This window comes from Doryrhamphus excisus, chromosome 8 (assembly GCF_030265055.1).
Source record: "Doryrhamphus excisus isolate RoL2022-K1 chromosome 8, RoL_Dexc_1.0, whole genome shotgun sequence".
In the NCBI taxonomy this organism is placed as follows: domain Eukaryota; kingdom Metazoa; phylum Chordata; class Actinopteri; order Syngnathiformes; family Syngnathidae; genus Doryrhamphus; species Doryrhamphus excisus.
Genome location: NC_080473.1, coordinates 7,838,286 through 7,851,673, shown reverse-complemented (window position 1 = coordinate 7,851,673; position 13,388 = coordinate 7,838,286). Strand labels below are relative to the sequence as shown.

At 46.0% G+C, this 13,388-nt stretch overlaps 1 protein-coding gene across 2 annotated transcripts in view; it reads right to left on the bottom strand.

The window, feature by feature from the left end:
- The window catches only part of smtnl (smoothelin, like), a 51,579-nt gene extending 38,865 nt beyond the window's left edge, over positions 1-12,714 (bottom strand). The window contains exons 1-2 of one of the 2 annotated variants that reach the window (XM_058079385.1): positions 12,547-12,714; positions 7,927-8,632 (exon numbers count right to left, since the gene is read on the bottom strand). In XM_058079385.1, the coding sequence (XP_057935368.1) occupies positions 7,927-8,475 (549 nt within the window). In that variant the 5' untranslated portion in view covers positions 8,476-8,632; positions 12,547-12,714. Of the gene's footprint in view, positions 1-7,926; positions 8,633-8,741; positions 8,890-12,546 lie in introns of those variants that run through there. The other variant, XM_058079384.1, reaches the window with a different exon arrangement.
- Between the last annotated feature and the right edge of the window lie 674 nt (positions 12,715-13,388).

Here is a 13,388-nt window from a genome sequence, read left to right as displayed (position 1 = left end):
CCGGCCTTTTTCGGGCCAGAAGTTGGGGTCGTATCTCGACGAACTCCTCCTAGGGGGTTTGACCGAATGAGTCCGTTGTTGCATCAACGGACACTAGACGGCTGGCCGACGTTAAATTGCGAAGGATTTTGGGATATTCCATACGATGTGGGCGTGGCACGCCCCCAAATTTTGCCCTTTTTCATCTGCCCGGGCCTTGCACGCTGAGCGTAACTGTAGACGTGAATAACTTGCCTCCACATGGTCAGATCTTCATCATACTTGGTACATGTGATCATGGCCCCGCCCCGAAGGTCCCCGTAGGTCACTTCCTGATTTCGTCGCAGCGCCACCTATTGGCGACAGGCTAAAGGCGTGTCATCTACATGAGGCCTTTTCTGGCAGGAGATTCATCAGATGAACACCGAGGTCACAAGGTCACTGCCTGACAGCCTGGTGAAGCCTGTTGATGGACCATGATGCAGGAAAAGCGCACGTGGTGGGCGTGGCCTGGCGGCGAATGCTCAGGCCTCGCCGTTTACAAAGAAAGGGTCATCATTCGCCCGCAGAAGGTCGCATGTGCTTGAAAACTCATAAGGGGGGGCAGATTCCAGGCCTGAGGGCCCTGGTGGGGCCCCCATTTGAAACCAAGCCAAATTGACTCACTAGCGCCACCTACAAGTTTTAAAATAATTATCCCTCGCCTCCCGTTGCACGTATGGGCATGATTTTCGGAGGAGACATCACTCATGACAGGACGCACAAAAAAGTCTCAAGAACCCATGTTCAAAAACCAACAGGAAGTCGGCCATTTTAGGTGGCGGCGGCCATTTGGGGGAGGATGTAGGGGTCGTATCTCGACGAACTCCTCCTAGGGGGTTTGACCGAATGAGTCCGTTGTAGCATCAACGGACACTAGACGGATGGCCCACGTTAAATTGCGAAGGATTTTGGGCTGCTACTTAGGATGTGGGCGTGGCACGCCACCAAACTTTTACTTTATCCTTAACTTTTACCTTATCTGGCCCTGCCTGGTGTCTGGCCTTGCCTTGAAGCAATGTACATCAAAGTCAATAAACAGTTTGACTGACAGACTGATGATGTCAGTCGATGGACTGTGATGTGTGTAAAGCACATGTGGTGGGCGTGGCCACGGCGAATGGTCAGCCTTCGCCATTGACCATCGAAGGCTCATATTTTGCCCGCAGAAGGTCACAGGCTGCTGAAATCTTACACGTAAGGTCAGAATCCAGGCCTGAGCGCCCTGGTGGTGCTCCCATGTGACACCAATCTAAATTGACACACTAGCGCCACCTAGAAGTTTCAAATCATTATCCCTCGCCACCCGTTGCACGTATCACTATGATTTTCGGTGGAGAAGTCTATCATGACAGGACGCACCTAACGCTCCAGAACCCATGTTCAAAACACAGCGCCACCAACTGGTGGAAATGTATATCTGCTGTAACTTCCTCACGCATGGTCGGATCGTCTCCTAATTTTTTGGGTGGGTTCGGTCACCCTCCAGTCTGTGACTGTGTGTGTATATGGACTCTATAGCGCCACCAACTGGTGGAAATGTATATCTGCCATAACTTCCTGATTCATGGTCAGATTGTCTTGAAATTTTTTTTGGTGTGTTGGGTCAATCTCTGGTCTGTTATACTGTGTGTACATAGACTGTATAGCACCACCTATTGGTGGCAATGTATATTAGCTGTAACTTCCTTCCACATGGTCGGATCTGCCCCAAATTTTTTCTGGTGGTTTGGGATACCCTCCAGTCTATGACTGGGTGTGTACATAGACTCTATAGCGCCACCAACTGGTGAAAATGTATATCTGCCGTCACTTCCTCCCACTTGGTCCGATCTGCCCAAATTTTTTTCTGGTGGTTTGGGGTACCCTCTGGTCTATGACAGTGTGTGTACATACACTATAGCGCCACCAACTGGTGGAAATGTATATCAGCTGTAACTTCCTTCCACATGGTCGCATCGGCCCCAAATTTTTTCTGGTGGTTTCGGGTACCCTCTGGTCTATGACTGTGTGTGTACATAGACTGTATAGCACCACCAACTGGTGGAAATTTATATCTGCCATAACTTTCTCCCACATGGTCGGATCTGCCCCAATTTTTTTCTGGTGGTTCGGGGTACCCTCTGGTCTATGACTGTGTGTGTACATACACTATAGCGCCACCAACTGGTGGAAATGTATATCAGCTGTAACTTCCTTCCACATGGTCGGATCGGTCCCAAATTTTTTCTGGTGGTTCGGGGTACCCTCTGGTCTATGACTGTGTGTATACATAGACTCTATAGCGCCACCAACTGGTGGAAATGTATATAGCCGTAACTTCCTTCCACATGGTCGGATCGTCTCTAAATTTTTTTTGGTCGGTCGGGTCACCCTCCACTCTTTGAATCTGCGTGTCCATAGACTCTATAGCGCCACCAACTGGTGGAAATGTATATCTGCCGTAACTTCCTCCCACATGGTCGGATCTGCCCGAATTTTTTTCTGGTGGTTCGGGGAACCCTCTGGTCTATGACAGTGTGTGTACATACGCTATAGCGCCACCAACTGGTGGAAATGTATATCTGCCGTAACTTCTTTCCGCACGGTCGGATCGGCACCTAATTTTTTCTGGTGGTTCGGGGTACTCTCCGGTCCGTTACCGTGTGGGCGCTTAGACTGTATAGCGCCACCCACAGGCGGAAACGTATATCCGTCGCAAGTACCTACCGCACGGTCCGATCGTCGCAAATTTTTTTATGTCGGTTCGGGGCGCCGGACGGGACGTGACCGCGCACCAGCCTCGCCGCCGGCGTCGCCCCCTCCGGGCGGAAAATTGCAAGTGCCGTAACTCCCTTACCGCTTATCCCATCGTTGCGGTTTTTCGTACGGTGCGCCCGCGCGCCCGTCCGTACACGCGCGCGCCCCCGACCCGCGTGTACCCCCGACCCGCACGTACCCCCGACCGCGTCGGGGTGCTCGAGCCCGCTCATCACTGCTTGCAGTTTTAATTATTATTATTATTATTATTATTATTATTATTATTCTGCCGATTCGACGGCCATTTTGAGGGCCTGAACATGCCCGAAAACTCACCAAATTTTGCAAGCGCGTCAGGTCTGCCGAAAATTTCGATCTGGTGGGGGTCCCGAAAACAATGTTCCAAAATTGACTCTCTAGCGCCACCTTTTATTTTTGAAAAAATTGGCCCCCGACACCAGTTTCACCTATCGTCACGAAACTTTGTGGAGACGTCTATCGTGACAGGACGGACCAAAAAGTCTCAAGAACCCATATTGTAAAACGAACAGGAAGTCGGCCATTTTGGATGGCGCCGGCCTTTTTCGGGCCAGAAGTTGGGGTCGTATCTCGACGAACTCCTCCTAGGGGGTTTGACCGAATGAGTCCGTTGTTGCATCAACGGACACTAGACGGCTGGCCGACGTTAAATTGCGAAGGATTTTGGGATATTCCATACGATGTGGGCGTGGCACGCCCCCAAATTTTGCCCTTTTTCATCTGCCCGGGCCTTGCACGCTGAGCGTAACTGTAGACGTGAATAACTTGCCTCCACATGGTCAGATCTTCATCATACTTGGTACATGTGATCATGGCCCCGCCCCGAAGGTCCCCGTAGGTCACTTCCTGATTTCGTCGCAGCGCCACCTATTGGCGACAGGCTAAAGGCGTGTCATCTACATGAGGCCTTTTCTGGCAGGAGATTCATCAGATGAACACCGAGGTCACAAGGTCACTGCCTGACAGCCTGGTGAAGCCTGTTGATGGACCATGATGCAGGAAAAGCGCACGTGGTGGGCGTGGCCTGGCGGCGAATGCTCAGGCCTCGCCGTTTACAAAGAAAGGGTCATCATTCGCCCGCAGAAGGTCGCATGTGCTTGAAAACTCATAAGGGGGGGCAGATTCCAGGCCTGAGGGCCCTGGTGGGGCCCCCATTTGAAACCAAGCCAAATTGACTCACTAGCGCCACCTACAAGTTTTAAAATAATTATCCCTCGCCTCCCGTTGCACGTATGGCCATGATTTTCAGAGGAGACATCACTCGTGACAGGACGCACAAAAAAGTCTCAAGAACCCATGTTCTAAAACCAACAGGAAGTCCGCCATTTTAGGTGGCGGCGGCCATTTGGGGGAGGATGTAGGGGTCGTATCTCGACGAACTCCTCCTAGGGGGTTTGACCGAATGAGTCCGTTGTAGCATCAACGAACACTAGACGGATGGCCCACGTTAAATTGCGAAGGATTTTGGGCTGCTACTTAGGATGTGGGCGTGGCACGCCACCAAACTTTTACTTTAACCTTAACTTTTACCTTATCTGGCCCTGCCTGGTGTCTGGTCTTGCCTTGAAGCAATGTACATCAAAGTCAATACACAGTTTGACTGACAGACTGATGATGTCATTTGATGGACTGTGATGTGTGTAAAGCACATTTGGTGGGCGTGGCCACGGCGAATGGTCAGCCTTCGCCATTGACCATCGAAGGCTCATATTTTGCCCGCAGAAGGTCACAGGCTGCTGAAATCTTACACGTAAGGTCATAATCCAGGCCTGAGCGCCCTGGTGGTGCTCCCATGTGACACCAATCTAAATTGACACACTAGCGCCACCTAGAAGTTTCAATTCATTATCCCTCGCCACCCGTTGCACGTATCACTATGATTTTCGGTGGAGACGTCTATCATGACGGGACGCACCTAACGCTCCAGAAACCATGTTCAAAACACAGCGCCACCAACTGGTGGAAATGTATATCACCTGTAACTTCCTTCCACATGGTCGGATCTGCCCCAATTTTTTTCTGGTGGTTTAGGGTACCCTGCAGTCTATGACTGTGTGTGTACATAGACTCGATAGCGCCACCAACTGGTGAAAATGTATATCTGCCGTAACTTCATCCCACTTGGTCCGATCTGCCCTAATTTTTTTCTGGTGGTTTGGGGTACCCTCTGCTCTATGACAGTGTGTGTGCATACACTATAGCGCCACCAACTGGTGGAAATGTATATCAGCTGTAACTTCCTTCCACATGGTCGCATCGGCCCCAAAATTTTTCTGGTTGTTTGGGGTACCCTCTGGTCTATGACTGTGTGTGTACATAGACTGTATAGCGCCACCAACTGGGGGAAATGTATATCTGCCGTAACTTTCTCCCACATGGTTGGATCTGCCCGAAATTTTTTCTGGTGGTTCGGGGTACCCTCTGGTCTATGACAGTGTGTACATACGCTATAGCGCCTCCAACTGGTGGAAATGTATAACAGCTGTAACTTCCTTCCACATGGTCGGCTCAGTCCCAAATTTTTTCTGGTGGTTCGGGGTACCCTCTGGTCTATGACTGTGTGTATACATAGACTCTATAGCGCCACCAACTGGTGAAAATGTATATCTGCCGTAACTTCCTTCTGCACGGTTGGATCGGCACCTAATTTTTTCTGGTGGTTCAGGGTACCCTCCGGTCCGTTACCGTGTGAGCGCATAGACTGTATAGCGCCACCCACAGGCGGAAACGTATATCCGCCGCAAGTACCTACCGCACGGTCCGATCGTCGCAAATTTTTTTATGGCGGTTCGGGGCGCCGGACGGGACGTGACCACGCACCCGCCTCGCCGCCGGCGTCGCCCCCTCCTGGCGGAAAATTGCAAGTGCCGTAACTCCCTTACCGCTTATCCCATCGCCGCGGTTTTTCGTACGGCGCGTCCGCGCGCCCGTCCGGAAAAGCGCGCGCCCCCGACCCGCGCGTACCCCCGACCCGCGCGTACCCCCGACCGCGTCGGGGTGCTCGAGCCCGCTCATCACTGCTTGCAGTTTTAATGTTTTAAATGTAATCGCTAGACTGCTACCTGAATGGTGATCCTTGAACAACAACCGAGTTGTTCGAGTACCCAAGTGACCCTAGGAGAAGTTGTTGGGGTCTATATACCTCCGGTAGGGTTCTCCCAAGGCAAATTGGCCTTTCGTGAGAGCACACACAGAAGATGGCAAAAAGTAAAATCATGGTGAGAGATGCCCTGGAGCAAGGCAGTTAGGCGCCTCGTGGCTGGGGCTTCACCCGTGGTGTGGGCTAAGCCTAAATGGGGGATCATACCCCCACGGATCCCACCACCTGAAGGGTCCAGTGCTATTTATGTTGGGTGGGAGTTGAGGGCGGGAGCCTGGGTAACAGTCTTTGTTTGCCATATCTGGTCCTTTGGAATGTCACGTCTCTGTCGGAGAAGGAGGTGGCTCATCTGGGAATAGACATGTCGAGAGACAATGTCTCACAATTGGCCTGGGAACACCTTCCTGTTCCCCCCAGATAGAACTGAGGTCGGTGGCTGAAAACTGGGAAGTCTCGACTTCCATACCCTGCAACCGGGACCCAGATAAGCCAATGAAAATGGATGGATGAAAGCAAGTGTGAACAGGGGAGGAAATGAACTGACAATATTCACAATAAAGGGTAAATAAAGTAAATAAAGAGTGTGAAGACTTGAAAATACTCTAAAAGCAAACAAAAACTGGAACTTCGGATGAATTGGAGAATGAAAAAGCAACACATGAGCCTTCCAGTGCAGACTGATAACAGCAGATTTAGGAGCAGCAACAATTAACCTGAAAGCATCATGGAGCTGTGCTGTCCAACCACAGTCATCCAGACTGCTACAACACAACATACTGTAGCTCCAAATACACTCTCAGTCTGCCCCTTTACCACAGCAGCCATTTCCTAACCTGGAAAATTGCATTGCAATTACAGGATAACCTCCTCTGCTATTGTATGTAAAATCCCATCCATGTTTCATAGACTTTTTGTCCGCAATGTGGTCAGCACAAATACGACAACAATGTAGATCAACAAAGCCATGGACAAGAAAAGACTAGCTGAGCTAAAAATACAAATATAATTCAATGTAAGACATACAACACAATGCAACTGTGTCAGAAGAAACTATATTTTGATATGTAATTAGCACCTTCCAAGAAGGGTAACCTTATTGACAGTTTATAAATAACTTTATAACCTTATAAATGATTAAAATCACTTTTCTTTTGCCTACTACAGTACTGTTCATGTCTGATTTCAGATCAGCATTTTCAATAAAAGTGACTGTTGTCATAATTAGATTAGATTCAGCTACAAAACCATCCTCTTCTCTCTTCAATTGCCATTGTTTACTCGCAACCTATTCCAGGTTTAAGCTCTACATATTAAGTCTGGCATAATAAAAATGTATTGGTACTCACCACCAATGAATGATAATTTAAGATGATCCATGGAGAGATGGATTTAATAAGTTGTGGCAGCCAAGGCACCGTTTTACATACACAAAATAATTATAAACAACGGATGGATAGAGCTTATTGTTGGTACGGACTTCCTGTATGTCCTGGCGAGATTGAATTCAATGGTGTTGCTTCTTTATCAAAGCGCTGGCACTCGTAACTTTCTTTGGCCCCATGGCGGGTTATTTAGCGGCCACACTCAATAAGAAATGCACGGACAGTGAGTCACTAAAGTATAGGGGAATTTGTTTGGGCGCTCGATTTTGGGAATTTGTTATGTTCCATACAAAAAAACAGACAGTATACAAAAACTGAGGAAAAAAAACAAATAATACATAAACAGGGTAATACAAAAATCGAGGTTTGGCTGTTTAACAAGTATGGTGTGTTCATGGACTGCTGAAAAATGTGATAGCACAGTGAAGCATACAGACATAAACATGTATAAATTAAGGGCTGGTACATCTTACCTGAAAATTATTACAGACTTATGGTGAATGAGGTTTAAAAGTGGGGAAAAAACAGCCTATTTTTGGAGATAAAAATTAAACATTTTTGTACCAAATCTGTGTGAATGTGAGGGGTTGCTTAATTGCAACATCCAAAAACCGCTGGAGGAATGTTGTGTACAGATGCAGTACTCACGGTTTTGCTGGACAGAGCAAATGTGGCTCGACTGGAGAATCGGGTAGTGGACGGGCTGCTACTAGAACCAGGACTGGTCACCATGGAGGAAACTCTTGACCCGATGGGCGGACTGCTTGAGCTGGGTGAAGATGTGTAGGTGACAGGGGTGGACGCGGGGCTGGTGTGACTCTGAACGATGGCCTCCTTAATGTCCCGCTGGTTTGTGTGGACGTCATTGAGCCGATTCTTACTGCTGCTGGGATCACACTTCATCCCACCGAGGAGCTCCACTTGTCGTGTCAGAGCTTGCAGTTGAGCCCTGAGCTCGTGGTTCTCCAGCTGGAGCTGAGCCACGGCTCGTCCGAGAGTCCCGCTCAGGCTGACCGCCTCCTCCAGGCGATGCTCCATACCAAGCTTAAAGGCACTGACATCCATGTGAATCTCCCTGATGGCATCCCTCAGGGTGTTCTCATGCCGGCATAGAGCCTCGCATACTGTCTCCCCGTCTGGGGTGGAAGAGCGAGCATGACACAAGTCGCCCATCTCAGCCAGGGTTGCTGCTTCCATCAGGTCAGCTGTCGCTTCTGGTGAGGATCTTTCAGTCTGGAGGTCAGAAGGTGAGGATGGTGGCCGAAGGACTGATCTGCTTAATGTCTCATTCGGTTCTACCGCTACTCCAGACACTTCTGCTCTTCAGGTGTGGATGTGTTCTCTGTAAGAGTACCTGAGAAACAAAAAAGATGGACTCACATGATTACATTTATGAGGAGTTTTGCAAGTCTCACAAAACCCAGCGATGAGGTCATGGTGACTAACAGCTGCAGCCAACTTACCTCAGCCTCATTCTGCCTTACACATCACAGCTGGATGACAGTGTGTGTGTGTGTGTGTGAGAGAGGGAGAGAGTGTGTAAGCTCTGTGCCGCCTGCTTGGGTTTGTTTAAACTTTCAGGCTGAGCACTCCTCGTCTGGAAGAGGGAGCAGAAGGGGAGGGAGCAGCGAGGAAGGCTGAGGTGAAGAAACTGGAGTTTAAGGGAGGGGGCTAATGGAGGCGGGTTGATTCCTTAGCACTGTGTAAACCAACGGGGTAGGGTGGAATATTGGTTAGCGTCATTAATTTGTTCCAGAAGGTCCAACTCTAACTGATAGGGACACAAACTGAATTAAACTTTCCCATAAGAAACAATGTCAACCCTATTAATTCATTTCAGAAAGCCACAAAAGAAATGTTTAAAGTTTTGCATGCATAAACAATTCATAATGCATATAAATACATATCAATGATCAATAAAGGCGATACATTAAGCTACTTTTAACTTAATAACCTCCACCAAGCGCAGTGCAATGTGGCACGTCCACATTCTCTTCCATTTCAGACCATTCCTACACCAAAGCATTAAAATATTCAATTTTATATTATGTTTATGTATATTATATTCAATTCACCAAAAAATTCCAAAACAATTCCAAATTCCAAAAAATCAAAACATTCCCATTTTTCAGAATGCAAAATCCCTTTGATCCAAAGACTTCTAACTACGTTCATTAGATTCAGTTCCAAAGTTGAAATTCTCAACTCTACATTGCGCTATCATGCTAAGTGTTAGCATTGCTAGCATGCTCACATTAACATACTAGCATTTTTAGCTATTTTCATGTGTAGACACATACATACACTTAGCACAATCATGCTATGTCTTAGCATGTTAGCATTGCTAGCTTGTTAACATTAGCATAGTAGCATTTTAATCCATTTTCATAGGGAGACACTTATATAAAGACTCATCACTGTTATGCTAGGTGTTAGCATGCTAATGTTTAACGTTAACATAGTGCCATTTTTAGCGGTTTTCATATATACTGTATAAGCACTATTATGCCACATGTTAGCGTGCTAACATTAGCATGTCTGCATTGCTAGTATGCTAACAAGCATTGTAGCATTTTTAGACATTTTCATAGCTATACACTTATATACACACTTACCACTATTATGCTTAACATTATCATGCATGTTAACATTGCTAGCATGCTAAAAGGAGCAATCTCAACATGTAGAACTAATATTTATGACGTAAATCACAATATGGGGGGGGAACTATGGCTCTTGGCAGAGGCCTGCACTCTCTGAGTGCTTGTTCCGGTTTGTTTTTGTAAGCTTGCAAATAAGATACTAACAAGGATAATTAAACAATACATGAAGAAACAGCTTAATCACTCAGTGTATTGATAAGATGACATTGCTAACCTAGACTGATGCTAACAGAGGTGCCACTGCATTTGCTAAGCTAACTGAACAAAACATCCACGTCTTAGTTTGTGTTGTCAGTGAGAAATCAATTGTAATATCTATAAATCGAGTTCTGTCTGAAAGTGGCCCTCGAGCCATACTATGGACACTCTGTTGTAAACTAGACTTCCTCCTCTGTGCCTCTTCTTTCTTATCATTGTTTTTTCAAGATAAATACTGCAACTTTCCAAGCACAAAATGCTTTCTGTGCAGTGGAATTGAATGTAAAATGTCTTCAACTGCAACACAAAAGGTTGAAATAACTCTGTTTGTTTAAAGTAACCAACATTTCTCTTTCATTGTCTCGTCTTTCCCATGATTGTGATGTTGGATGTCGGGATGAGACAGATAGACAAGTGACCCCTCCCCCTTTGTAACTGGACCCCAACAGAGCAAACATTCCACACACCAGATAGCCCGAGCGTGTGTGAATACTTGGACACACGTTTATATTTATTATAACCCCCACTACACCCTGCGGTATATATTGCGTTGCACACCACACACACATGCAGGCATGCAAAGAGAAATGTCAGAGTGAGGGGGGTTGCAAATGGAGAATGGGGTGGTTGCAAATATTTGCTGATGGTTGGTTTTTGGTCCTAAAAGACTGAACCCCTGGGGTGGGTGTATTGATCCAAATATCATTAGCATCGACACCAAGAGTAGTAGAAGTATCGAATGATACTTTGTAGTTCTTGTCTATGTCTATTTAATTCCTGATCATTTGCGATTCAGCATTTGCAACGCACCATAGTGCAAGTTACAAATTATTAAAATAGGAATATATAAAATATTTGTCCTATGTTTTATCCAGGTTATAATCACTAACAAAGAAAACGCAAAATTCCTAAATCAGTCAGTGATTCTAATAAAATTTCAGTCTTGGTATCGGTTTCAGCAATACAGGCCCTGTAATTATGTGGAATGGTATCGATACCAAAATTAGAAGTATGCCCCCCCCCCCCCCATTGTCTACTTACAACCTGCATGAAGTTAACCCCCCACATGTGTGTATTATGTGTCTTAGCCAAGAGATGAGGAGGGGGGCTAGGCAAGCTGATTTACTGGAATATCGCCCCCCCCCGCTTCCAAACTCGAAGAATTCAAAGGTCAGTCATCAGGGACGTGGTGTACAAAGTCTGGCCTGGGGGGGGTCTCGCTTTTTTTTTTTTTTTTAACAAAAAACCAGTCATTCTAAACAGCAACTTCATCCATCGATTCATCAATTTTCTGTACCATTTGTCTTCATCAGGGTCGCGGGTATGCTGGAGCCTATCCCAGCTGTCTGGTTGAAAGCCAATCACAGAGCAAATATAGACATTCAAGCATTCACACTATGGACAATGCTAGCTAAAAAAAGACAACAAATAAAAATATAGCACATATTCCACACTAGATTTAGAGTAGAATCTTGGATGAGAACCTCATGAGCAATGAGGGAGTGGCTTAAAAAACAAGCTGGAGTGTCATAGAAAATCTTTGGAATTGCCGAGCGACTGCCTCAAAACTTTGCAGTTTTGAAGATCTGTAAAGTGGAGTGCAACAAAATCTCCAAGATGCGTACAACCCTGATAACCAACTACATGAAATTTCTGAGATTTCCAGAAAAAAGTCGTAAAATTACGTGTCAGAAGGAGAATAAAGCATAGCTCTTTAGGAAGGAAGGAAACCAAGCTTTTATTTGTAACGTGGCAGCAAAACAGAATAGTCGAGCACAAACGGATTAGCATGTTTAGCTCTTCTCAGTTCTGCATTAACCCTAACACCGCCCCCTCCACATACCCAAGGCCAAAGGTCATAGCCGTCGTAAATTTACCATTTTCCAATATAACCCCATAGTACCTCACTGTGTACATGTTGGTACACAAGTCCTGGATCTAGCACATCCAATATCTCCTAAATGAGAGCATCAGTTTTCATGTTGATAACCGACACACAAACACTTGACAAAATAAAATGTGGTAACCATGGACTCACTTCATGAGCTTTTCCTTCAGCGGATGCCATCTCTTTGGAATTTTATGTCAACATAACACACACGATATGTGTGTGTTGTAGAAGAGCGGCACTCAGTGAAGATATTTAAAACCCAACTGAGAAGTGTGTACACGAGAAAGAGGAGCACACACTTCAGTCTCTGAAGGTCACGATCCATTAGCGGCAGTTTTCCATGTAAACACAAGGAGCGGAATACAGCTCGCACGGTGTCATTCATCACAATAGGAGACACTTACTCAAGCATCTGCTCCCACTTTCCACATCAAAATGTTGCAAGTGTCCATATGCGAAGCAAATTTCACATTCCTCAAGTTAACCGCTGTATAATAGGACTCAAACTCATCTCACACGAGATGAAGCTGGACTGGTCCGGGGTGTACCCGTCCTCTCTTCCCATGTCAGCTGGCGTAGGCTCAAGCAACCCCCGCGACCCTGGTGAGAATAAGCAGCATAGAAAATGAATGAATGGATGGATGGAAATGCTTCAACAACTCGACATGTACCGTATTTTCTGGACTATTAGTCGCTCCGGAGTATAAATCGCACAATGCCAAAAATGCATAATTAGGCAGAAAAAAAACATACATAAGTCGCACTGGAGTATAAGTTGCACAATGCCAAAAATGCATAATTAGGCAGAAAAAAACATACATAAGTCACACTGGAGTATAAGTCGCATTTTTTGCGGATAATTTATTTTACAAACTACTTGACCAAAACAGACATTACGTCATCTTGGAAGGCAAGTTCTAACATTAATAAAAGGATAGAGAACAGGCTGAATAGGTGTAAGCTATGCTAACACAATGCTTATTCAGCTACACAAAAAATAAACATGAACAGAAAAGATGTCCAGTGTTTATGTAACATAAACAGTTTTTTTCATTTATAAGTCGCTCTGGAGTATAAGTCGCAGGAACAGCCAACCTATGAAAAAAAAGTGTGACTTATAGTCCGGAAAATATAATAGTTATCTTTACCTGTGAGGATGCTTGGGGGATGAGTGACAGAGGAAAGTGTGTAAGGCGAGTCTTTGTTTCATTACGCCATGAAACTAAAGTTTTTCAGTGTACTGAGCAGTCATGTGTACCGCTTTCCTACATCGCAATCCAGTGGAAGGCGTTTAAGTCGACACATCGTGGTTGTCAACATAAGAGAAACTAGCTATCGCCAAAATATGCAGAGATCTT